Source organism: Peromyscus leucopus, chromosome 3, assembly GCF_004664715.2.
Source record: "Peromyscus leucopus breed LL Stock chromosome 3, UCI_PerLeu_2.1, whole genome shotgun sequence".
Classification (NCBI taxonomy): domain Eukaryota; kingdom Metazoa; phylum Chordata; class Mammalia; order Rodentia; family Cricetidae; genus Peromyscus; species Peromyscus leucopus.
In genome coordinates, this window is record NC_051065.1 from 74,794,622 (window position 1) to 74,822,147 (window position 27,526).

At 41.4% G+C, this 27,526-nt stretch overlaps 1 protein-coding gene across 5 annotated transcripts in view; it reads right to left on the reverse strand.

Moving 5' to 3' along the window:
* The window catches only part of Pde1c (phosphodiesterase 1C), a 413,422-nt gene that overhangs the window by 221,269 nt on the left and 164,627 nt on the right, over positions 1-27,526 (reverse strand). Inside the window, exon 2 of one of the 5 annotated variants that reach the window (XM_028864093.2) lies at positions 15,907-15,933. The exons of the other annotated variants lie outside the window; for them this stretch is intronic. Coding sequence (XP_028719926.1) covers positions 15,907-15,933 — 27 coding nt within the window. The remainder of the gene's footprint in view (positions 1-15,906; positions 15,934-27,526) is intronic. 5 annotated transcript variants of the gene reach the window in all.

Here is a 27,526-nt window from a genome sequence, read left to right on the forward strand (position 1 = left end):
CAATGAAGAAATGCCAACTGGGATTTCCAGTTCAAATGATCAGATTTGGGGTCACCTTTCTGAAGCCCTGTACTTTATTTTCCACTCCTTGGGGGATCAGTGTGAAGCATGAGACAACAGCTTTTCCCACCTTGGAATATAATTTGCTGGCACTTTTTCCAATGAATCCTGATGGATGAGAATCTGAGGGACTGCACAGAGCAAAGGGAGTCCCAGAAGGGATCAAGTTTTGCAGGGAGTTCATAAGATCTTGCTATGAAGTATGATGGGGGATGGTATTCTATGGCCATTAACTGCTATTGGGAGGCAGTACAGTGAATTAGCAGCTAATGTTTATTAAGCCCTTACTCTATGCCTGGAACTGGCCACATACCATATATACATTATCTTGCTTATTTTACAGCCCATGCACTGGATACTGTGAGCAGCCATTCCCCTGAGAATATTATGTACATAACTATCTGAAGAATCCCAGTGCTAACGAGGAAGGGAAACCTGATTTGAGCTTGAATCTCAGACCTGCAGTTCACTGTTCTGAATGCCCCCGTGCAATGCCTTGCTTGTGGACTCCTGGTGTAACGATGCTGCTCCAATGCCGCACACGAGCCAGTGACACACGCAAGCCACCGGTGCCAAGGTTGGGAACTCATCTGTCCTCTCAATCTAAAACCACAAGCCTCCTTTAAACAGGATTCACTCTTTACACAAGAGACGAATTTGAGGAAATTTTCTTTTTATTCAAAATAATGATGCTAAATGGGGAGCAATCTAAGCTTCACAATGGCTTCATCAGACCTCCTCCTGAAGTCCCCAAATCACACCCCAGGAGCACATTTCCTGCTGTGGTGAAATCAGCAGGAGAGGCAGATGCAAAGCAGACAGGTGAAAGCATGGCATTAGCATACCCTGTTGGGCACAAAACAGTTTTAGTGGAGGGCTGTGCTCAGAGGCCTCCACAGCACCAGCCTACTGTCAGGAGCACAGCATCCTTATAAGGATCTTTCATTTCCGCAAGAGGGGCAGCTGTCTCCTGAAGGAATGATGCTTCTGTTTACCTAACAGTTGGGCAGGGTTAACTTTTCCCAAAGGGTTCATTTTCTCCCACTCCCTGCCACCTTTTTCTTAATAATGGTCCATGAGTGAGCATCACTAACTATTGAAGAGCGCGTTGTTACTAACAGCATGGCACACTAGTAGTTAATAGCATCCTCATGGCACCGTGACAAAGGAACTACTGTGGGTCTGGCCTAAGAGCAGGAGGAGAGGATCTCACAGTGTACACTGCAGTCATCATCATCAAGTTCTCTTAAGTTCTTTAGTTGCTATGTGAATCCTACAGAGCCCTTGATAATGATCTGATGATAGACACATCCTGCAGAGTAAGGGGATGATTACAGAAGTCAATCCACAAGACTTCCGTTTACACTTAGAGAGGCAAAAAGACAGCCAGTGGTGGGGGATCTGGTCCCCCAGTGGCAGAACATGGTAATAGTGGATCTCAAAGCCAAGAACAGCTTGCAGGATTCCCTAGTTATCCTGTTTTCCAAGGGACCCATCTTGCTATTGGGCTAGCACTAATTTCAGTGGATAATTCTGTAGCCTGGGTATACTAAGGAGGAATCGACTCGGTTTATTTTTTGGCTTGCTTTGCAGCTACTAATTTTTGCTGAAAGTATTTTGGTAATTTCCTTTCTGTACCCCACATGCATAGGATACTTTATTTTATTGCCTCCTTGGTGAATATGCAATAATACCAAATGTTTCTATTAAGATCTGTAATTTTATGCTTTGGGGGAACAAGCAGACTGGCATATGGAACTCGGGATTTCTTATTTTTTTCAGGACAGAGTATGCTGAATGTACGGAAACCAAACATTATCCCTCCAAATTACTTGAAAATCCCCTTTTGTGCATTACAAAAAGCATTTAAGATGTTTTTCCTTGTAAAATTTAAGTGCACTTACCGCACATGTAAAATCTTACATTCAGCTACATATGCTGTGGAATATAATCTATCAATGTGATGCATTGAGAAAGTTATAAGCTAAAATGGAACAATTAATAATAGCTAAAAATAATGTGCATTTATTGAGTCATGAAAGTACACATAGTTTTTATATTTATTCATTTAAACTCACAACAGTTTCATTAGGTAAATACTTCTCTCTCGCTTGTGGTGATATTTTGTGTATCAGAGTGCAGAGCTAAACCACTAGTTAAATATAGAGGCCAGGCAGTGGTGGCACACACCTTTGATCCCAACTCTTGGGATCTCACACCTTTAATCCCAGCACTAGAAAGGTAGAGACAGGATGTGGTCTGACTGGATGGGGAGAGGAATACAAGGCAGGAGGAGACAGGAACTCACTCTCTTTCAGGCTGAGGCGCTGGCAAAGTAAAAGGTGGTAGCTGTGGCTTGCTCCTTTGTCTCTCTGATCTTTCAGCATTTACCCCTGGTTTCTATTATTAAGACCAATTAGAATTCATGCTTCTCTCTCTCTCTCTCTCTCTCTCTCTCTCTCTCTCTCTCTCTCTCTCTCTCTCTCTCTCATCTCTCATGTGTGTGTGTGTGTGTGTATCTGTCTCTCTCCCTCCTTCCCTCCCCTCTGCCCTCCCTCTTTCCCTCTTTGTCCCTCTCTCTCCCCCACCTCCTCCTGGTTGTTTTTTTTTTTCCCATGTTGAGGTTCTTGCTGTTTTGAGACAAGTTCCACCATATTGCCCAGGCTGGCCTCAATTTCCAGACTCAAACAATCCTCCTACCTCTGCCTCCTAAGGAAGTGGGACAACAGACATGCACCACCATGTCCAATTATTATTCAGTTTTTAAATTATTAAAAAGTGAAGCTTTACTTTCACATATGTGTATGTGTAGGTATATCTACAGTGTGTGCCTATATGTGTGGAAGTCAGGGGGTGACTCTGGGTGCCTTCTTCAGCTGTTCTCCACCCTACATACTGAAATAGGGTCTACTACTTGAACCTAGGGTTCCATGATCCGGCTAGTCTAGCTAGCCACTTTGCTCTGGGGATCCTTTTGTCCACCGCCAGAGTTAGTGGGGTTATTGGTGAGCCACCAAGCTACCATTGATGTGAGTGCTAGGAATCTGGACACTGCTCCTCCGTGTTTGCTTAGTAGATGCTTTGCCCGATGAGCCATCTCCCTAGTTCCAAAGAGAAGCTTTAATCAAGGTTTTCAACCTCAGCACTAGTAATATTTTGGATAATTCTTGATTATTTTCTCAGCCAGGGTGTCAATTCACTATATGTCAGTAGTAAGCCTCAGAAACAACAGATAGAGTGTCTGATTGTTCTCTGACCTCCACATGTGTGTCATGATGCTGGTGACCACATACACATAATAACAGTAAGTGGGGCTTTAAAGAAAAGTGAGCAGAAATGTCTTTACATGTTGACAAAATCCTTTGGGGTGACTTTCTCCACTCAGTTGAAAATTACTAACTTAGAGAAAGCAAGTAATCTGTAAAGGCCGTGTGCTTTAAGAAACATAGGTCCAGTAGCTGGGCATGCTGAGTCTAGAATGCATGTGTGGATCACAGAAATACAGTGCTGTTTACACTGTGATGGTTTAGAGAAAATAATTTTTAATTTAAAAAAAATAGAAACTTATCAGAGAATATGGAGAGTAAGTGCCTTCCCATGTGGAGAAATCCCAGAGCCACACTAACCAGGGCCCTGGAAAACTTCGTTCCTACTTTAGGTCCATGTAACTTGCTCTCCTGCCCTCTTCTCAGCCCTCTTTCAGTCCTGTTCCATGTACCCTGGGCAATTTGTTGACGCTAATTTATCCATTTTGTAAATAGGACTGCCCCTGCTCACACAAAACCACTAAAGTTCAAGGCCTATTAATCTCACCAACTGTCTTGAATGACCTGAGACATAACAGAGCATTGCCCAGGAACTCCTGAACTCTGATGGCCTCTCTGAGGGATGGCCCAAGCAGTCAGTGACTAACTGCTACCCAAACACCAAAAATTCTTATGTAATTTATACATGCTATTTCTATTTCATTCTGGACTCCTAAGAACCCTAGAAAGCACCAGCCTGGTCTATAGAGCAAGTTCCAGGATAGCCATGGCTACACAGAGAGACCCTGTGTTAAAATACCAAGAGAAAAAAAAAACCCTAGAAAGCAATTCCATTTGTAGATGAGAGAGAAGAGATTCCAGTAGTTAAAGGAGACCATATACAGCCCTGCTCATTATACAGGGATACTGCCAGGACTCGAAATTCAGACCAAGTACCCAAAACTCCAACCGTTTGCTCTTTACCCCAAACTTTTACCCCAATAACTCTTTAGCTGAACAACACCACAGATGTGATTTTTTTCAAAGCACATCCTCTACTTACTTGACTCTATCCAGCTTACTTGCAATTCTTCATTCTGATTTCCTTTCCCTAGCCTCCAAAAACTAAAGGAATAAATGGCCCAAATTCCACTTGGTGAGGGAATGGGAAAAATTCAAGCAATGATCTGATGAATGCTGAAAGGTGGTAAAGCATTAACCAGAGGATTGGAAACGTGGCATGAATTTCCTTTTCTCTGTTTCTATTTTTATGAACAAAGAGCTACGGATTTCTGGATGACTGGTCACGTGGCTTCAGGATGCTTGAAGATGTTAAGCACAAAATAGATGATTTGTAAAAATGAAGAAGAAGCAGGTGGCGAGGGAGGATTTCCTTCACTTGAATCACTTTGTATAAATATAGCTCTTTAAAAAACATGCCATCATTAAACTCTCCCGGGGGCTTCAACTTTTAGGTTAAGAACAGATACAAAAACGTTTCAAACAGAAAATGTCCTCTTAAGGAAGGAACAGAAGTGGCATGCAAGAGGTCCTGGGTTCAACCCTGGTTGCCATATCAACTAGGCATGGTGGTAAATGCTTGTACTCCCAGCACTCTCTAGGTTGGTGCAAGAGGAGCAGAAATCTTCATCTACCTGAAAGAACTGAGGCCAGCCTGGGCTACTTGAGACCCCATCTTATAAAAATGGAAAGAACAACAGGCAGAGGAGGGAAATGAAGTCTCATGGGTACATCCTTCTGAACTTTTCACTCTGTAGACTTAATCATTTGAGGAAGGGGAAAAATAGTGTCCTGGCTAGGATTACCACTGAAACACCATGGCTAAAACAACTTGGAGAGGAAAGGTTTCATTTGGCTTAAGCTTCCACACCACAGTTCACCATTGATAAAATTCAGGGCGGGAACTCAAACAAGGCAGGAACCTGGAGGCAGGAGCTGATGCAGAGGCCATGGCGGGGATGCTGCTCACTGGCTTGCCCTTCATGAATTGCTCAGCCCACTTTCTTAGAGAACCTAGGACCACTAGACCAGGGGTGGCATCACCCACCATGGCCTTGGGCCCTCCCAAATCAATTGCTAATTATAAAAATGCCCTACAGGCTTGCCTATAGCCCATTCTTAAGGAAGCATTTTCTCAACTGAGCTTGCTTCTCTCTGATGACCCTAGTTTGTATCAAGTTGACATTAAACTACCCAGTATAAATAGCATCTCCACATCTGCAAGAAGTTATAAAACCACAGGGATGGAACATTCAAGGAAATTTCCACACCTAAAAGATATGAATTTAGACTCTGATTGGAACATGTTTTCTGTGTTGAAATCTCAAGCTAGTGTCTTATTTCCTTTAAGTTCTCTGTGCAAAGGATGCTCATTGTAATGATGCAATAAAATGATGATGATGTGTGGAGTACCTTACACACAATAAACTCACCAGATAATGGATTTTCTTGCCAAAGTCTGTGGTTTAACAACTATCCTTTTGACCTTCCCCATGGCTAGGTCTTCCTATCGAGGCAAAATTATAAGCATCTAAACCAGAGGTAACGTGGTTGATGGCCAAAAGGCCATCATTCTGGGCACAGATACTGCTACCTACCCAGTGACCTTCATGCTATTTGGAAATTATGCTACTTCTAGTAATTTGGTTGCATAGTACAGAGTACCCAACAACCCGGCAGACCCCAAAAATTAGAGGCAGAAAATGCTGTTTTTTGGCCTAAAGAAACAATGTATATCCTCATCTCAATGTCAAGTGAAGACACTGTGGCAGGGAAAGGACAAAGTGGCACAGTCAACCACACTAAGACAAAGCCAAAACCTTGTTACTAATCTTTAAGCTAGTCATATAGTTCTACACCACAAGTAAATTTGATTCCCAGAGATCATTTTTTGGTTACCACAACTAAGGGATAGCAGAGAGTAGCGAGTGATCAGTGGTGGGTAGGCAGAGATGCCTGAGATACACCTGCAGGCCAGTTGCCACATCAACAGTATCAAAATCAAGAACACTGATCTACACTGATCAACTCAGTGTCTCCAGGGGCTCTGAAAGCTGCTTGTTATGCAGCTGCTGGTGGAGGTTGGATTTGGTCCCAGCTTGAAGGCTTCGGCAATTACTGTATCAAACTGGATGATTCCACCCTTTCATATCTCAGGCACTGAGATTAGGATGGTTCTAGAGACATGCTTCCCTTGGAAACTTAAACTCTGGGCATAGCCTGAGAAGCACATTGATCTCCCCTCTTCGGAGCTGCTGACACTCTTAGAGATGCACTTGGGCCTCATTATGCAACCTAGGAAAATGATTCTGAAACCCATTCTGCAAGACATCACAGAAGAGCCAAGCAATAAATAGTCAGTCACGTGTTCCAACATTCAAAAGAATCCTCCTCAAATATGAGAGACACTGAGAGAAAATAAAGCTGGAAGCATTGAGTAGAGCAAAGGGACTGTGAGTTTCCACCCAAAGCTACAGGCCCACAGTGGAGAAACTGAAAGAGAAAAGAAAGGCAATGATCCAAGCGAGGAGACACTTTCACATTCTTGCCATGCATGCCATCTGTCTTGCTGACCTCACGGGCCACCATGCTGGCCAGTGTGAGAGCCAAATGGGAGTCTGGATGTAAGATTCTGCAGGGAAGTGCAAAACCATTTGCAAGCATGAGTCATTTGTCAACCAGAGCTTATGTAGACACAGAAGCACTGACTTCAGTTCTCACCCATGCTAACAATAGCTGAGGGTCCCATTCTCACCCTTCATAAACTCAGACAACATTTAAGAAATAACCCCAGGGGCAGTGAGATAGCACGGCAGGTATTGTTGCTGATCCTAATGACCTGAGTTCAACCTCCAAGATCAGCACGGTGAAAGGAGAGAACCAATTGTTACAAGCTGTCCTTTGGCTTGCCCATGTACACCACGGCACATATACATGCAGGCTTATGTGCGCTCTCTCTCTCTCTCTCTCTCTCTCTCTCTCTCTCTCTCTCTCTCTCACACACACACACACACACACACACACACAGACCACCACCACCCAAAACAACAGCAAGCAAATAAATAAAATATAATGAATTTTTAAGAATAAATACTTGCAATACCCGCCATATTTCAGCAGAGTACATTCTTCACTCAAAAAATTCAAACCCCACAATTGTTCCAAGAACAACAAACATCTAACTCCTGTACACAGGAGTCAATGAGCAAGAACTGAGAGAGCAGGGTACATTTTAGGTGGAAATATCTAAGAAGACTAATGAAAGACAGTGCTTTAAAATTGAGTCTTGGAGAAAATTATGATTTTTTTTTTTTTGATTTTTCGAGACAGGGTTTCTCTGTGTAGCTTTGCGCCTTTCCTGGGACTCACTTGGTAGCCCAGGCTGACCTCGAACTCACAGAGATCCGCCTGCCTCTGCCTCCCGAGTGCTGGGATTAAAGGCGTGTGCCACCACAGCCCGGCGAAAATTATGATTTAAGCAGCTAAAATTTTAAAAGTCAAAACTCTATAAGGAAGGAAGACAACAACACATTAATCTAGAAACTCAACACTTACTCCCACCATGAAAATTATTCAGTCCTTAGAATAGGCCCCAAAAGACTTTTATACAACTTCTAGAGGGCTGGGCAACTGACTGATAGTTTCCCTCTCTCATTCGGATCCTGTTGCCTTCGGATCAAGATGTAGCCAGCACCACGTCTGCCTGCAGGCCACCATGCTCCCTGACATGGGGATAATTGACTGAACCTCTGAAACTGTAAACCACCACCTCAATTAAATGTTTTCCTTTATAAGAGTTGTATGGTCATGGTGTCTCTTCACAGCAATAGAAATCCTCCTAAGACACTGCTCTTCTTCAAATTCATGGCCTTTTTTCCTTACTAATTGTTGTTGTATGCATGTATGTATATGTTTGTTGTTTTTAAACACAATCAGAGAAGCTGTAGAGAAAACAGTCAGACATGGGTATGCAGGAGTGAGACAGTGAAGATACCCAAAGACAAGAATGATTAGGGAGACTTCCAATACACTAAGCAAAGGATAATGTACCTGGATTGTGGAAATAAAGACCAGACCATGGGAAGCAAAGGCACACAGTCTGTTACTAAGCCAGATGAGAAGGAAGAAAACCAGGGTAATGCTGAAGAAACATGCAAGGACATATCAAAAGACTCAGGGTTTGACCCTAGGTGAGCACAAGAAGGCTAGCAATTATCAGTCATAAAGACATTGCATTGCGCCCAGTTGTTCCTCTTAACTAAGAAAATGACAGCTCAGTGCCAAAATCCTTCCTGTGACCAGTAGCTAGACATATCCCCAAGACTTATCACTTGACCTGCCACAGTCCCGGATCCTCTCTCCCTCCCTGCCTAGTTCTCATCTCCCGCTAACCAGCTTCTCTGACTCCACACTCTAAGACTCCTACTGATGCTTTAGAGGAACCACAGAGTGAGCAGTAGTTGCCTGCTATTCAGAACTGTGACCAAAGCTATCTATGCAGACTCTCCACCCTTCCCTTTTCTCCCACAGTCTGTTTCATCCAAAATTATAAAGCTTGTAGCAGTTCTTCCTATTCTAAGGATCATGTGCATCCCTGATCTGTACACTAACCAGGACCACCCCCTGCTCTCTCTGATGTACCTTTACCTATCTACAGTTGCTGTAAAATCACCCTAATTCTGCTGGCAACTGGAAATGTAAACTAGAGACGCCATTACGGATAACACGTCAGTTCATACTACTTTGAGAGTTTATTCATCATCCTGAATATAGGAAAATATTTGAAAGGGTTTTACCTCTCAGAAGATCCTTTTGCCCCTAATTCTTAGGTTCTAAATAGCAGTACTGCTAAATAGACCACAGAATGCATGGTTAATTGTGAATTTATGGAGAAACACATGCCTTAATAAATCCTATGTCGCCTCTGTTAACTTAATCTCAGATGTTCACTCACAATTTTATTTGCAAAAACAGGATACAAAAGTCCACCAAACCTTTTTAAGATATATAAAAGACTTCAATATTTACTGAAGGATCATATTATACCTGAAGAAGGATGTGAGAGGCAGAGTCGAGATGCACCTGCTAACACAAGGACATAACTGCTTAGCAGGTAGCCTTCCCAAAGACTGCCAGACATTCACCTCCCCACTTCTCAAACCTGGCACTCTATTATTAGCAGTGAGGGTAGCAGATGAGTAGATGACTCACGGAAGAAGTAAATCCATGAAGGTAGACATGGGGAGACCTGACAAAGGGCATTCATTATTCCCTGGACAAGATCATTTACTGAACTCATCAAATGTGATTACAGGGCCTCATTAAAATCCAAAAGAAGGGAAAGTACAGGATAATTGGAGTGGGGGACTCCTCCATTAGCCTTGCAGCAGACAGAGGCCCCTCTTCAGGGAGAGACTTCCCTACTTACTACAACATCCACTTCAACAGTATTTATACAGATGTCAATATCCAGGGCATTCTTGTGTCCAGAATGTTTTTTGAGCCATTTGTTTCTTTGAAAAAAAGATCCAAAGAATCAGGGAACATACATTTTAAATGTAACTGAAAACAGGAAGAAAAAGAAAAGATTCTGAGCCATCCTACTAGACTGCACCACGCCTACACTTTGAAGGCCCATGCAGAGCAAGCAGCACTGTGTTTTGTTGGTGATCTAGTGAGAGAAATGTATGACATCACAAGCCCCCACCCAGACCCAGCTGTCTGATGGCCTTCAAGCCTTAGACCCACCGTATTCTATTTTAATTCTTTTGTTTACCTGTGCCTCATCCTCAAAGCACTCAGATCTGTCCGCAAAGACATTTTTACTTCTCATTTTATTTCCAGTTTTTAGTAAGTTAACAGAAATACAATTCTTTCATTGGAAAATTTTTATAAAGAACTATATATGTGACTCAATGTAATGTGATTGTCAGAAACATAAACTTGGTAGCTCATTAATTGTTCCAATTTATAACTCAATTATAGTTAGAAACAGAACTTCTTTCTAAACTAAGTAGAGATACAATTAATAACAAACAAGCAAAACTATTATGCTAAACATTACAGGCCTTCATTATCTAGCAAGGCTTAACACTCCAGATCTAATACATCTTGATCAATATCTGAACTGCCACAGTGTAGACATGAAGGCTGGCCATGTAGCTGCTGAGTTCACTCAGGTTTTATTCATGCCTCTCCTCTTGACATGCTGACCAATCACAGATTAGATAGTAGCTGACATACAAATCTTAAACGGGAAATGATACTCATCAGAAATAGTGAGATTAAAATGGCTATCTAAAAACGTTCCCATTGAAAACTTCTGGAAAATTGTAATTTCATTAGTAATTTTTATCAAGGGGGCTGGAGATATGGCTCAACAGTTAAGAGTGCTGGATGCTTTTCCAGAGGACCTGGGTTCAATTCCCAGAACCCACATGGCAGCTTACAACTGTCTGTAACTCCAGTTCCAGGGGATCTGATACCCTCATACAGACATGCATACAGGCAAAACATCAATGTACATAAAATAAAAATAAATAATATCTTTAAAAAATTACTTTTTATCTAAATGTAACTATTTAAATATGTATCAGTAAAATCAAATATCATGAAAATCAGACATTGATCCAGATTGTTTCATCATCTCGGATAGAAATCTCATTCTTGAAGAGCAGCCTAGGAGTACCAGATGATTTCTAGGTCTCTATGACTCTCCTCTAATGATCTGGCATGCTTCCTCAAAGACCTAAAGTTCTCTGAGCCCAGCCTGATGACTTGAGGCTGATTTTGTATTGAGAACAACCTGATGAGAATTTTTCTGGGAAGCAGGTGTACTCTATAGTCCTTTCCAGATGTCAAAACACCATTTCCACATCCTTGGAATTACAGGGCCTCTTGGACAAGCCTGATCCCAACAGCAAAAGCAGGGGGTGAGAGGAAGGTCCCCTGAATGCTGTTCAGTTAAAATCCAGTCCAGTGAGGTATTCTGTACAGAAAGATGCTTGCCACCAACCTATTGTACCCTTGCTGACCCAGAAGGAACACACCTAACACCATGCCTTCTACTAGGATACTGGTGTTGGAAGAAATGTGTATCTTTCCACTGATGCTAAAAATGAGTCTCCGAACATTCCCTTGAACTAAAATCTGACTTATACTTTATGAATTACTTCAAGAAAGATAACTCCTTCTGTTGAGCTAGAGTAAGGTGATAATTATTTGAAAGCAGGTGTGTGATTTTTCTTTAAGATAACTTTGAACACTAAATAACTGTGTAAGTGAAATGAAACAGCAAGAAAATTCTAAACAACAACAACAAAAAAAGATTATTCATGTATTCTTGGCTATCTTCTCATTGATGTCCCAACCAAACCTACACAATAGAAAACTTGTAAATCATGCATACCATTTAGTTTTCTTACACCAGCAGCTTTATTTGACTAAATAATGCAGTGATGGAAAGGAGCCAGGGCTGAAAAGACAGCTCACAGAGTAAAGATATGCCTGACAACCTAAGATTGAACCCCATAATGGAAGATCAGCTCTTACTGTCTTCTGACCTCCACATGAGCACCATGGATGTGTGCAACCCCACACATGTGCTCACAAATAAATAAATAATAAGTTAACTAACTACATTTAGAATTCAACAAGCCACTGTCACTCACAACGATACACTTGTCCCTAACATGAAAAACAATTCTCAGCCACTTCCATGCCAAAGGAATCTTGTTGGAGAACACACAGTCAAGCACAATAGTGCCTAACTAGACAATTAAGTGGACAATACATTTAATTACCTATACCATTCATCTAGTGAAGGTGATCTAGAGCTTCTAGAAGAGTCTCAGGCAATGTCATCCTGAAAAAGGCTGAAGGTCAGCTAGATGGGTTAAAGGAGGCCACAGATTCTTAAGCATCTAGGTGTGCTGGTAGGACTGCTCAGTAAGACACGGCCGAAGTGGCTCTGTGTCAGTGTCTCAACCCAGGCAGGTCGCAATCGAGAGACAAGCAGCTTCTGCTGCTGCCACTGACGCCAGCCAGCTCCAGAAGCCACAAGAGAAGCATAACCACCCTGAGACTGCCATGCTGGAGGCAGCTACATGGAAGCATTTGGGGAATGAGAGCTCCGTGGAGAGATGGGAGGGAGGCTGGACAGGCAGGCACAGAGACAAGGAACACCAAAGCTCCTGCTAGGAATGAAGGAGCTCTCTTCAAAGAAGCTCCACGTCCAGCAACCCCAGCTGACACCAGTTAGATCCACAACCATGAAGCCAAATCCCACCTGAATCTCCTAGCCCACGAAACCATGAACAAAATGAAATGACTGTTTTAAGTCACTATGCTAAGAACAGTTTGTTGTTTATAATACATCAGTAGGGCAGAGATCTATTTAATATGAAAAATATTAAAAGTAGAAAAGTTCAAACTGATCCTTTATTAATGTGCATTTCAGTACCAATAAAGGTGGTACAAAGCAATCTATATTTTTGTAACACAATAAAACAATGTAATAGCATTCAAATTAGCTGTGCAAAAATACACTTTCGTAAATAGTCACCATAGTAATTTGAACATTGACAGGTTTGAGTGGCTCTTTCTTAAGACTCCCACCCACCTGTCTGTCTCCCTTTAATATAAAATTGAGGTAATACTGACTAACCCATGTAAAAAATGATAATCACATTTTACTACTGAAGACTATGGTACCCTCCAACCTGAGTGATTAACTTATCTCATGCTCAGTGGTTCTCATGTAATTACTACCATGAACCCAACCATCCTAAACAAGACAGAAGTGTGTAGTCAGCTGTGTAAGCCAATGGCATTTCTAACAGGATAGCAACCTCCAGGAAGCCTTCAAATTGTAGCCAGTTTTCCTCTCAGTAACTCACATAGCCCAGTTGCATACATGTGTCTTTGGACTGCAGACTTTATCTGGAAAGCACAAAACACAGGAATCTCTACTAGATGATACCGATTAGAAAAGTGGATAATAAATGGCTGTTTAAAAATGTTTTATTGAAAACTACTGGCAAATCTTGTTTGCTCTAATAGTTTTTTTTTCATTTTTTTATTTTATTTATTTTATTTTACAATACTATTCAGTTCTACATAACAGCCACAGATTCCTTTGTTCTCCCCATTCTTGCCTCCTCCCCTTCCCCCCAGCCCCCCCCCACCTCCAGATCAAGGCCACCCCCTACAGAAACCTGGGACTTATACAGGGACGCTCTAATAGATTGTATCTTGATGTAATCCACTTAAATCTGTAACACTGAACTCAAACACCATGAAAAGCCAACCCTAGTCTTCTAGACTGAACTGAGGACTACAAATGCTTGGCAAATAAAAGGCCGGCGCATGCCTATTTCTTTGAAATGGACTTTCCAAATTCAGTATCATAGGGTATTTTGGCAGTTGTGCTAATTATATCCCTAATTATTCTGCTTACTGAAGGCCACTAAGACAGGAATAGCTGATGACATTATTTGTACAAAGTATATTTGTTGTAAATGATAGCACTCTTGTTCTGACTTGCATTCCACCATGACATCCCAAGCCTGGCCCTCCCAAAATTAATTCACCTTTCCTGGAAAAGGCCTGGGAAGATCCTATGACATTATTTAGTATATAAAACATTGAGCCTATATGCTATGAGAAAATAATTTGTGTTTCTATTTTAATCAACTCAAGGTCAAAGTGCATAGGATACCATGGGACCCCTCCCCCTGGTGCCATCACCAATAGTCTTGGGTGGGAGGAAATCAACTTAAAGGTTTAGTCTGTTAGAACAGTTAGCAATACTTCATTCAACAACATTTGCTATGAGGCAACAATATTTCAGGCATGTGGCAGATGAAAACAAAATACCAGAAGGTGTAATACACTAGAGAAAGGAAAAAAGAGGAAGCAGCTATGCGACACACAGAAGGCAGAAATCTCAGAGCATGAACTGCCAGAGGGACCAAGTTTTAGCCAGAGAGGAAGGAATAGCATAAGCTAGACCCAGAGGAAAATGTCAGCACAGTACGTGCAGCACAGGTACTGTCACTACAGGTAATATCTACAACTCTCTTCATTGGTTCCCTGGGCAAATTGAAGTTAATCCATTTTGTCTGGCATCATTCCAGAGTTCCCTGATGCACATGTGGTCTGTGCCCTTAAGGAAGCCTCAAATACATATATGAATGAAAAGATGATCAAAGTTCTTCCTAAGAAGAGCTACCCACCCCCAAGCAGTGAAGGTCACTTTTAGAATTACAACTAGAAAGCCATAGTGAAAGTTTAAAGAGTAAGGAAAAAATATTGGAAATGGCAAAAGATGTTGCTGGAGAACTTAAAAGAGGCCGTGGATTGTATGTGCCATCATTTTCCAATAGGTTTATGAAAATGAAACAATAAAATATATGCTAGATGAACCAATCTGGCACAGTAGCTCAAGTCTGTAATCCTGGCATTTGGAAAGCTGAACAACAGGAGGATTGCCATTAGTTTAGGGCAACTTCCACTGCAGAGGGAATTGCAGGTCAACTTAGGATACAGAGTGAGACCTTGCCTCAAACAAAATATAATGAACCAATGAATGGAGTATTCTGTATGTGAAGTAAATGATATGCTAATTTTCTTCACTATAGTAATTCTTTTACTATGCATTCCTATATCAAAACATCACATTGTACACTTTAAACATTTATCATAGAAAATGTGAATTAGTGAATCAATTCAACCACGGCACACATAACATTTCCTAAATTCACTTTATTATTCCATTTTTTAGGGGTTCTGCTCACTTTCCCTGTGTTTCCCACTTATATACATGCACAAATACCCATGTCTCTCTGTACCAGCAACTACCATCTGCTGAAGGGCACTTCAATGGGAGACACCCCACTCTTCAAAGACTGATAAGTCATGCTGGAACCACGAATGCAAAGTATGCATGTTGGAGTGTTGCATCCACATGGGGCCGGGACAGTGTGCACAAAATAGCTTCAAGGTTCCTTACCAGAGTTCCTGCAAAGCATAGCCCAGAGCCAGGCCAGGCCCTTGGGCATGCAGTAGGTACTTGGAGAATGTGACAGATTCTTCTTCAATTACCCTTTCGACAGTCAAATTAAAAGGCCACCATTACTCTAAGGCTCTTTCTGCATGTGCATGTGGCTCAGCAGCATTTCCTCGGTGACTCTAGTGACAGAGAATCTAAAGTACATTTAAAGCCTTTGTGCCTGTCCCCAGGAAGCATCACCTCTCATCTGCCCACACAGTCCTGTCCTTTATTGGTGAAGGTTCTGGCAAAACCACTAGACAACACATCAGTAACAAGCTTCCAAATCCACAGGATCTGCTTGCATGAGCGGTCTACCCACTGAGTTACACTGCACCTTACAATCAATTTCAATTTAGAGCAGCAGCGGCGGCGACTGGGGGATGGATAAAGCAGGCGACTCACTGAAGAGGACTCAGGAACTGTTTATTACAATTCCAGTGCAGCACAAGCCGAACGTGTGAAGAGCTGTATCACATCTCAGCCAACCACAGCCCAGAAGGCTCTCCTTTCCCAGAAAGATGCACTTACCTCTGGGACGTTTTCTTATATTTCCTCCTGTAGAAAGAGAAGCATAAACTCATGTCAGAAAGATCCTGTGGCAGGCAATTGGGGGAGGGGATTACTTTAGCAGGGGCAGGCATGTGTGTCAACAGTTCTAGGGTTTCCTTCTGTGTTGTCATTCCAGGGTCCAGCTGCTAGTCTGTGGTTGTTACGTCGTATTTTGGACAGGCAGAAACACACGTAGACTTCACAATGAAAAGCAGCATTCCAAGAGCTCAACGACTCTGCTCCCATGTGTTCCCCCCTTCTTCCCTTGGAAGGCAGTATGAGATCCCAGCTGAGCTCAGGCTTAAAGATGGCAAAATCAAAGTTCAAGCCTCAGCCTTTACAAGATCATTGGATTAGAGCACAGAGAGTAGAGGTGTATAAAAGCCTTTTTTCTGGTACACTTAATGGCCAATAATTATTAGTTATTTGTACAGTAAGAGTCCTTTAGTGGGGCATGTGTGTGTGTGTGTGTGTGTGTGTGTGTGTGTGTGTGTGTGTGTGTGTGTGTACACATGGGCCTGTGTGCATTGGCAGTCACACATAGGACCTCAAGCATAATAAGCATATGTCTACTAGTGAACTGTACCTCAAAGCTAAGAAGTCCTATATGTTCCTTTTAAAAATGTAGATATGTTACATTGCTAAACCATGAGATCAGATAGATTTTCAAAGGAGGATGAAATGGGAAATGAGGCTATGAGAAAGCTTAGAAGCAATTGGTAGAAGCAGCATCTACACTTGCTACAATTGGTTGAGAACTTTCCTGGGAAGCAGGAAAGGCCAGTTACAGTGTATCTCTGTGACTTCTTTGTCAGTTGGCCCTGGACAAATCTCATGTGTCTTAGGACTCCTGATCTATCAAGTAGAGATGTGACACCTGCTCTGACTATTCCACCTAGGCCATAGTGACACTCAAGAGGAAAATGGCCTTTAAAATGTGTTGACCCAGTACCTCAGTGTTATTCACAATTGTGTCAGTTTTGTGTTAGCTCCTAAGATCCTCAGCAGAGTTTGAGCAGATTCTTCCATGGAGAGAATTAGAGGAAAGGAAAAACCTTGGGAGGAAGATCTGGCTCCTCACAGCATCTCTAAGTTTTCCTTTCTTGTCTCATCTGTTTAGACCCTTGCCCAAATCAAGGCAAATCCCACGCAAATAACCTCATGGCGTGTGAAAGTCAGCTTTTAAAGCACATGAAAACACTCAAGTTCATGGAAGAACTAAGGAAAGGCTGAAAAGTCACCCAAAGGCAAATAATAATAATCAGAGGGGCACCCGTGGCCACTGCTTAGAATCCCAACTAATTCATCGGAAATGAGCCCCCGCAGAGGCTGTCTCGGGAAATCTGAAGAAGGCAGCCCATGCTACTGGTTTCAGCACCTACTCATAATAACCACTTGTGTCTTATTAATCTCCCATAGCTTTCAGAATGAATTTGTTCTAGAAAGAAAATAAGGCATGCACCTAAAGTGGCATTTTATAATAGCAACTGTAAGACATAGTTTAAGGGGTTTAAATCTAATTTAATAACTTCAGTGGCTAGGAGGCCTCGAATTCAGCTCTGTTGCAACTCATGCTTTAGTGTCCATATCAATGAAAAGGAGAGAATAATCTCAGCTGGAAATCAAGTATTTAGTTCACCAGGTGTTGCCCCTGCCATGTGCTGGGCATTCCAAGGATTTGGTTTCCTCTGCCACTGGATTTGAGCTTGTGAGATTAGCAAGCTTGTCACATGGACTTCTGCATCTGTCCCAAAGGCTTGTACATCAACTGGCACAGGGTCAGAAGATTGCAAATAGCCATTGGCCAAGCAAAGGGACTCCTTGCAGCTGTCATCCACGCAGGACCAAATATGGCCTCTGCATCTGTTAGACCTAGGGAAAGGGAGACTGGGTACTACTCCATTCCTGACACTTCTTAACTCCAAAGAATTGTTCTTGGTTGTAAAGAGAGTAAGGTTTTCTTTTAAGAGTCTCATTTATTTAGACACTTCCCCAAATCAAGGTGAATCCCACACAAATAATGTCACAAATAAAATTTAATGTATTTTAAAGTTGGCATTTAAAACATAGGAAAACTCTCAAGTCCATGGAAAATACTCAAGGTTCAATATTCAGGTCTTCTTGACAGCACAGGTGGTACCCAGACACTGATTCCTGCTCATCCTTCAGGTCTCAGTTGAGGTATCATCTCCTCACAGGGCCTCCCAAGCTCAATAAGCCTCCAGCTGTGTTTTAAGGAGGTCCATGCTCCTAATACAGTTGCTTATGACTCCAACTGGTCCTGATGTATTACCATGATGGCAAGAATCTGTTCGCTGTCTGCCAGCATCCTTCCTTGCCTAACGGGGCAGCTGTCCACAATGTTTTAGTAAAATGAATGCACCTAGCAAGAAATACAAATGCTTTTATTTTACTCCTTCCATTTAGTGCGGACTTATTAGGAAAGTAGGGACATCTCCTATAGCCATGGTTTCCTACAAATAGGAGAAATGTAAGGAGGAGTCTGGGGAGCTAGCTCACAGTTGGGGAGCTCCATTTTTTCCATTCCATTCCTGGAACTGCAAGTAACTCATTCAGATGTCCTACAAACCCTAGAGAGTTTGAACCTACTTCATTGAAGTGAGGCTCAAAAAAAAAAATGAAATGAAATAAAACAACTAAGTAATTAAGTTACTAAATAACCAGGTGAAATAACTAGTTCTAAGAATATAGAGGCTTAAAGAGTCTGAGACAGCAAATAAAATTCTGAAGGCTTCAAAGAGTGTTGAGGAGAATTATGCAAAGAGGTTAAAAGATTCCAGCAGGAAGCTTAGATGCTGGAAGAAAACAAACCCAATGGCAGCAAAACACACAAGGGTCTTTCCATTCAAATGCAGGAAATGAGCTGGAAAAGAAACCCAGGTTATTCCTGGCCTTTTGTTTCTGAAGAACTTCAGCAGAATTCGTCCCTGACTCACTGCTTGTAGGAATGCTATTGTTTTGGTTGATTGAGTTTACTTTAAATATGAGCTGTGGAAACTTGAAACAATACAGCGAAATCTGGCAGTTCACATTGCTAGACTGGGCTGCTGTAGAAGGGAGAGAAGAGCAGAAGCCCCTTGCTCTGGAATCTGGATAAGCTGACAGCAGTGTGGAAGATGCAGAGCCCAAAAAGCAGCAAGCCATCTTCGCGAGGCCAGGCTGGGAAAGGACTCAACTTCAAAAAAGTCCCAAAGGAGGTTATTATGCAAACTCTGCCCCCTGGAATAGGTTCCACTGTTCACACCTCCCAACACACACATACACACACACACACACACACACACACACACACACGTACGCATGCACGCACATTAGGTAGACATTCATACATGAATGCTTGCACACACGTTAGGCTTCATTTGTGAGCATGCTGGTTTTTTCTTTAAGTGGCATTACAGGTAATACTAATGACCATGTATCTACAGACAAATCCTTTTTTAAACTAAATGAGTTCAACAGTTTATATCATTTCCTACTACTAATTTCTTTCTCCTCTGGAAAACATAGGTAATATTAATAATACTTATTTTGCTGCGTGGCAGAAAGTTTAATGTAACAAGTCTCACTAAGCAGGTGGCATCGAGCTATCCATCCAGTAAATGCTCAAGAATGGGTCAGCTGCTGCAGTAATAGCAGTAACAGTGCAAAAATAATAACAGAATTATAATGCAATGTGTTTTCAAATTTTGTTCTCGGGAGGATTGTTCAGGGGTTAAAAAAAATGTCAAGAAAAAAGTTGAAAATTACTTTTATGGAATGGAAAAACTAAATTCTTAGTTCTAATCTTGGGATACTAGGCCCACAAAGAAAGTAAGGTGCTAATCTCAGTCCCTCTTGGAACTAGAAGTTTGCCTGGATTTCCAGCATGCTGAAAGGACCCGACAGCCTGCACACCAGCTCTGACAATGTGCTGGCTAGGCCAGCAGAGCCACACACCTCCCTCTGATCTCAAAGTCAGGCCATTCCTCAGAGGCAGGGAAAAAAGAAAACAAAACTAGACATTTCTAATATCAAAAGATAGTTTTAACAAACATTTGTATTATCAATAATTCCCCAGACACTGAGCTTAGCATCTTGCCTACACAGCAACATTAGGTGTTCTCAGGAAGCTGTCATTCGATGCACAGTTACCCATGCACTACAAAAATGACTGACAGATACATACCCCTTTACCTCTTACACAAAGTGAAAAACCACTGATCTTCACCAAAGAATAGTGTTTACTTAAGTCATGTTTCAATGATACTGTGGCTTGTATTACCAAATGGTGGTGGTGGTGGTGGTGGTGGTGGTGGTGTGTATGTGTGTGTGTGTGTGTGTGTGTGTGTGTGTGTGTACATAAGTGCAAGTGTACGAAACAGCAGAAGTGACCCCCAAAAGTTCATCTTGAAGGCTTTATTCCATTTGCATCCAGCTGGATGCAGTCATTTCAATAGTTCTGAAGGTTCCCCAAAGCTTTTCATGGTTACATCAACTAGCAAGGCCTTCTGGACCCTAAGTTTCATTTTCCCTCTCCTGGCCACAATCAAGGAAATAGATGATGAAAATGAACAAGTTGAAGGTGTCCTTCTGGTCATAGTCAGAATGTGCCTTCCCAGGGACCCAATAGAGATAAGCATTCAAAGATGCTGTGGATATTGCTCTGTATAAATAAAATGCTGATTGGCCAGTAGCCAGGCAAGAAGTATAGGTGGGACAATCAGAGAAGAGAATTCTGGGAAGTGGAAGGCTGAGGCAGAGAGACGCTGCCAGCCACTGCCATGACAAGCAAGATGTAAGGTACCAGTAAGCCACGAGCCACGTGGCAAAGTATAGACTAATAGAAATGGGTTAATTTAAGATGTAAGAACTAGATAGCTAGAAGCCTCAGCCAATAGGCCAAACAGTTTAAATAATATAAGAGTCTGTATGTTTATTTTATAAGTGGGCTGCGGGACTGCCGGGGCTTGGTGGGAGCTGGACTCTCCAGCTACACAAAGAGCAAGAAATAACAGCTGTGACAAGGACCAAAGAAGATCTAAAATGACTTCGTTTGTTTGCATTTTGATAGCTAGGAATTTCCAAAGCAATAGGCACAGCTTCAGGAGAAAGTAAGTAGCAAATATTCTAGTGTCAAGCATACGATTTGAGAATGTTTTTTCTAATGCCCTGGGTAAGTGAGAATGATCAAACATTGATGTTAAATTATGGAGTGTCTGGTAGCACCTTCCACTCTGCTAAAGTATGTATCTGAGCAGAAGCCATATGGGTACCTCAATAATGAGGTTTATAAATAAGCTTAATATTCCAACATGCTGAGTTTGAAAAACCAAAATGTTCAGATTTCACTTTAGGTTGCCAGCAAGACACCACCCATTTGGGCACAGTAATGTTGAGGGCATGAGAAATTGAATACACAGCCAGACACATAGTAAGAAGTCAAAACTCTGCCTGCCGTGTACCGAGGTTTTCTGGGAGAGTGACTACTAGTGGAGACAGCCATGTCTTCATCTTTCCCTATGGAGACCATAGCACAGAGGACAGACAGATGCAGATATCTACTTCCCAGTCCTTGGTTCCCCCAAGAGGGTGGAGAGTCAGACTTAGAGAAAACAAAGTACTAGTATAACTAACTACATGTTCTCACAAGGCCAGATCGCATGTGTGTCACTGTGGGAAAGTGAACTGAGATGCCACAAATGGCTGTGCAATGAGCCAGGACCAGACTGGCCATCTGATCCTTTGTTTTTGTTTTGTGTTGGTATGCCTGGTGCAGACAGGAAAGAAATGGCTATAACCAGATACTTTACTGATTTCATGAACCATTTGTATGAACTGTCTCCAGGTTTCTGATGACAGAGAGCCTCTGTGCATTTCTCTTTCCTCTCAGTAGTTCATTTCCACAATGCACACATTAAAACCTAGGTTTTTACAACTACATATACTGATCGTCTTCTGGCCTTGCCACATTTTGAGTATCAAAATGCTGATGAGAACACAAGTAAATTCTGCTTTCTCACACTTTCACTAAGTGCCTGGAGGTGAGAGGGAAGATAATAAAGAGAATCTCTTCTTCTTCTCGTGCAAATGACTCTTTTCAGTTTTTATTATCTTTACTTATTTATTCATATGTATGTATGTAGGAAATGCACCCATGCAACAGCGCATGTGTGGAAGTCAGAGGAAAACTGGTGAGAATCAAGTCTCTCCTCCTATCATGTGAGTCTCAGAGATGAGCTACAAAATGAAATTCTATGTGCCCAAAAACCCAGAGCAGGACACGTGTATAAATAATTAAATGACATAGGTTCACTTTAGCCTGAAGTAATCCAATTGTTAGTAAAGAGTCTTGGGCTTTGTTAATAGATTCTAGATTTTTTTTCTAGTGAGTTTTCTGTGGGGGGGAAATGTTTTTAGAACTCATGCCATCTAACTGAGTCCACTTTAAAAAGGGGAGGGAGTATTCCTGTTCAGGACAGACATCTCTCTCATATATAAAGTTCTAACATGATTAGTCAAGTGAGATCAAATTCAAATGAAGGAAGCCTTTGCTCTTGTGGCTTGAGGTTGAAGACAGTTGAAATGATGAATAGAGGCTTATCTCAAAGGGGACTGCAAATAAGACAATCTATTCTCTACTGATCCTGGGAGCAGGTCCTCTGGCTAGTACTGGGAAGAGGGTAGATAATAACCTTTGAGGAGAACCTAATATATTTCAAGTTAAAGAGTCACTCAGGAAGCTGATGTGTAACTTTCAACTCACACAGTGACTCCACTGTGGCCCTGCTGCATCTGCAGCATTCTACAAACAAGCCAATCTCTTTATTGTTCGCCCCCAACAGACCCTCATCTGTCTGCAGACAGCTGGCTAGACAGAAATCCAACACCATTATTCATGCCTGCTTCTTTCCTGATCCTGGGTCAAAAATTCTAGCTCTTGGATTACGAGGAGTCCCCAAATGAGACCTCTCCTCATAGAAAGTTGAGAACTCCCCGTGTTTGGAAGCAAGGCTTTTCAAATAGTAAAGATTAAAAACTATAGTTAAGATCTCATTGCTTAAATCTGGGCAGAGAGCTAATGAGTGGCACCAAGGATAAGAACGTAAGGGTTTTTAACTGAGGAAATAGAAAGTAAATGTCACACTTGTAGAAATCTGGTAGTGTGGCTTTTTTCATAAATGATTCATATCTCTATCATATATTTACAAAACTTGCTGGGTAGTAAGTGCAGCAGAGTCGTGAGGAAGGAAATATATTTCTGTGACCTCCTCCCTGGGAACCTGGCTCCTACTTAAGTAACTGTCAGTGAGAAAGGTGAAAAATCTCTTTAATTTCTCTCACAGCACAAATGGAGACAAATCCACAGGATTAAGACCAAGTCCCACTCTTCACAGACACATCCCTATAATAAGGGAAGAGGTAGGTTTGGTTTGATTGAACCATCTGGAGTTTCTGCTTCCAACTTCGACTTTGTTTTTCTCCTAGGTAGACTGAGCCACAATAAAGGCTGCATGCTCTGACTTTAGTCACAGACTAATTTCCCTGAGACTTTCCTGGCCACCCACTGGTATGTCTGTCTCCCCACCCTTCCTCACAGTCTTCATTAAAACCTGCTCTTGGTTCATATCCATTTCTGAGTAAATTCCAGCCAATCCTATAGCTTCTTGGAAACAGAGGGCCTTCCAATTTCCTCTAAGATATTTGCATCTCTCTGGACACAATTCTGTAAATCTTGGATTTAAAAAAAAATGGCAAAATGAAGTGATTGTCTAAAACATAGGGAACTAGCAGATGGATTTCTTGGGCACATCCAACTTCTACCAAGTGAAATTAGTAGAGCCCTGGAACCAAGTAGCTTTGGGTTCTGATTTCTCTGAAACCATGCCAACCAGTAGCCTGAAAGTTCTGTCATTTTTGGAAACTGCTCATTTCATACAGTGGTTTTCAAGACAGGTTGAGGGGCCTAAACAATGTTCATGATGATCAGTATCTGATAAATGATTCTTGTATTTCAAACTGAGTACACAAGACTAAAGTAATGGGGGTGTATCTAGTTCCTCATAAATAGAAGTCAGGATCTATAACAACAATCATTCAGGATTGTATACATTACTGGATAAAATCTATTTCATTGAGCTTAAGTTGAAGGCATTACAGAAGCCTTCAGAGTCATCCTAATGATAGAGTCAGAGGAGACCTTCAGAGACAGATATAAGGGTATTGCTCATAGATCAACTCTCACGTAAAAGTGTTGAATTAGTGAGCCATGACTCAAAATGAATTCACATTTGGTGCGGGAAAGATGGTCACATTCAAATATGAAATCAGTTGGGGGAAAAAAAATCACCATTTCTGAGAGTACAAAATACATAGATTAATTGAAAAGAATGGAGGACTGGACTGATCTATACAATCTGCCTACATTAGAATCCACTCAGAAAAATATACATTAAAATCCATAAAGCACCACAGAATGAATTGTAAAAATTCACAACCAACTTTTGGTTGTTTTTTCACATAAAAAAAAAACAAGCAAACAAAACAACAGCAACAACAACAACAAAAAAAAAAGATAAACAGAGAAGGTATCGGAATATTAGTCTAAATTTGAACTCCTCTTAAGACATATCTGGAAGCAGTAGCTTTCAAAGATAAATCTTTCACAACCATATTTGCTAGAAGTGTCTCCAGAATATAGGAAGTGTCCTGGTTATTTAAGATTTTGCACTGACTGGATTCTGGATAAATTAGATTACTCAGAGTCTACTGGACTTATACACCACCAGACCTTTTCACAGTGTGCTGGGCTCTGGGTTTCAGGCCTCAGTTGCCTGGGTTTTGCCCTGTACTTCCCAGGAGGTCCCTGATAAGAGTCTCCTCCTTTCACTTCCCAGGTCAAAATCTCTTTCTGCCCTTAGAACACTAGAAAGGACCCTACCTTCTCCAGGCTTCTGTCTCCATTCCAAAGCTATGTTTGGGTGGGTATTATATCAAATGGTCAGTAGAAGATTTTCAAACAAGGCTATGTGTTGTGGTTACTGCTTATGTTTTCACATTATTTTGGACAAGAAAATGCCAATGAGAAATTATATAGAAACCTTGATTTCCTGTCTCCTATGTAAGACTAGCTAAGCCATTAATCTTCAGTGTATCAACTCTTATTGTGACATGTACAGAAATATTAATTGAGCATCACTCAGACACAGATAGTTTTTCTTCTTACCTTATTGGGTCGTACACTATATAACCAATCTAGTTCTTTCTTTCCATCTGCAGACCCACTTATCAACTCTTCATGCTCCCACTATCACTCCCTCCAGTGATGGTCTCAAATTGCCTCATATTCAGTATATCCAAAAGTGACAGCATAACTTTTTCCACCTACAAACAAGCCTGAAAGCATGCACAAGTTCTCAGAGATTCTTCTCTAAGTGAAAAGCACCTAGAGATCAAGATAAAAACCTGGCTTTGTCCTTACCCCCATATCCAAGTCGTGTGGGGCAAAATGCCCCCAAAGTCCTCTGATCTCTCTGTATAGACAATAGCTTCCTATGTTAACACTGGAAGATAAAGCTGGATCTGGCCACTGGTGGTGGCCAGCCTGCAGCTCCTTGTCCCTTATTTCCTTTTCTTGGAAGTGTCCATTTCTGAGAAACTGGGCTTGCATTCCTTCGCATCCTCTTCCCTGACACTTTTACTCAACTGTTTACTTCATTATTTCTTATATTGAATTTCACTTCTTCAGAGAAGTCTTCTTTGAGTCTTAGACCTGGTTTGGATCCTCTTAATCATTTTCATAGCATCCATTCTCTCTTTGCGGCACTCATCAGTGTAAATTGCTATTTCTGGAAATGTTGCTAACATTGTTCTCTACCTTTAGACAGAACATCCACTCAGAGAGAAAGCCTTTGTCTCATTTCCTAGTAGATCTCTGTGACCTGTTAGGCACACAGAGATGAGGAAATGTTTTCTAAGTGAATGAGTGACATCTGAGTTCTCTGCAGATAGATGAATGAAAGCCGTTGTCTACAACTTTCAGTTTCACGTCTTGGTTGAATGACTCTCAAACATTTTCATAATTTTACTATGTAGAAAAACTTCACATTGTGCTCGTGAAGGTTCATTAGTTTTGTTTAATCACAGCTGTCAAGAAGACTTTAAATAAAGAACACTCTCCAATAAAAGCCTGAAGAATGTGAATTCCTTACATAGATTCAATATTCTTTCTCCAAAAATGTGTTCATTTGTTGCAGAATTCACCTTTTACTACTAATGTCAAATGGTGGTAGCCATCTTCAAAGTTGTTGCAAACTATTTTATATGCCTCATATTGATCAATGACCTTAGTCAGTTCTCAAAAAGCCATAATGGAGGTCTTAGATGCCCTCTCTTTCCATATAGAGGAACCAAAGAAAGCATTTTTCTACACACACACACACACACACACACACACACACACACACACACCCATTAAGACAGAAAACTAGAACTGGAATACAGGAACCTCTCTGCTTAGGGATGTTTCCCAACTAACAGAGTCATGTGCAAGTCTTGGCCAAAATAATATGCACACAGCTGCCAAATATTGGGCTATAATTAGCTAATAAGTCAGCACAAATAACGTATGATAAGAAGCAATGGTATCCTGTTGAATAGTATTAGTATTCAAGTGAAAAAAATGCAGTCTAAATGTGAGACCCTAGCCTCATACTTAATACTCACCACTTTCTTCTCTGGTATACAAGGAGACTTCTTCTCCAAGTCCTTGTTTTATTAATGAGAGGAAGTCTACTCTGAACCTGGCATTCAGCATCAGTATCATTCACTTAGCACCTAGCTATTGCCCTCTCTTTTAGTGTTGTTGTTTTTTAACATTTTGCATATGTAAGAACCCTCTGGAACTTGAACAAGGTATCTCAGACCTATAATCCCAGCACTTTGAAGGCAGAAACAGAAAGATAAGGAGTTCACAGACAGTTTCAGCTATGTATCAAGTTCTAGGCCATCCTAGGCTATATGAGACCTTTTATTTTTTTTAAAATCCTTTCTGGTCACCCTCGCCAGAAACTTAAGTTTTGTGAGGACAGGGCTTTCCTTCTGACATCGTCACACCACCTTTCTAAACTGTTGCAGAGGTCAGGCCAAGTAAAAATGTGCTGAACCACCTGACATTTTCAGTTAAGTAAAATACTTGGAGGACCCATTCATACACTGAATGCATGATCTGGGAAAATAAACAACACATTTTAAAATAATTCTAGAATGGCTTCTCTGATGACATTTGGAGCAGGGCTCTCTCCCCTGGGTCACTTAACTTGAGTGACTTTGACACAGAGCCAAGACTCTCAGAAACACAGCTCCAAGCCAAAGTTCCCTCCATATATATTTCACGCTGTAGTCACCAACAGCTACTGGAACATTCCAGAGACTAACAAGTCAACATATCCACACTCAAAGTGAGAATTCTTATCTAAGTGCATCCCAAGGCATTGGCACCAAATTCCCTAACATAACCAAGCCAGAACAGGCTCAGGATTTCTGCTTCTCTTTCTCTGCTCTGAATCTAAGTTTTGTCAGTTCTCACTTCCAATGTATGCCT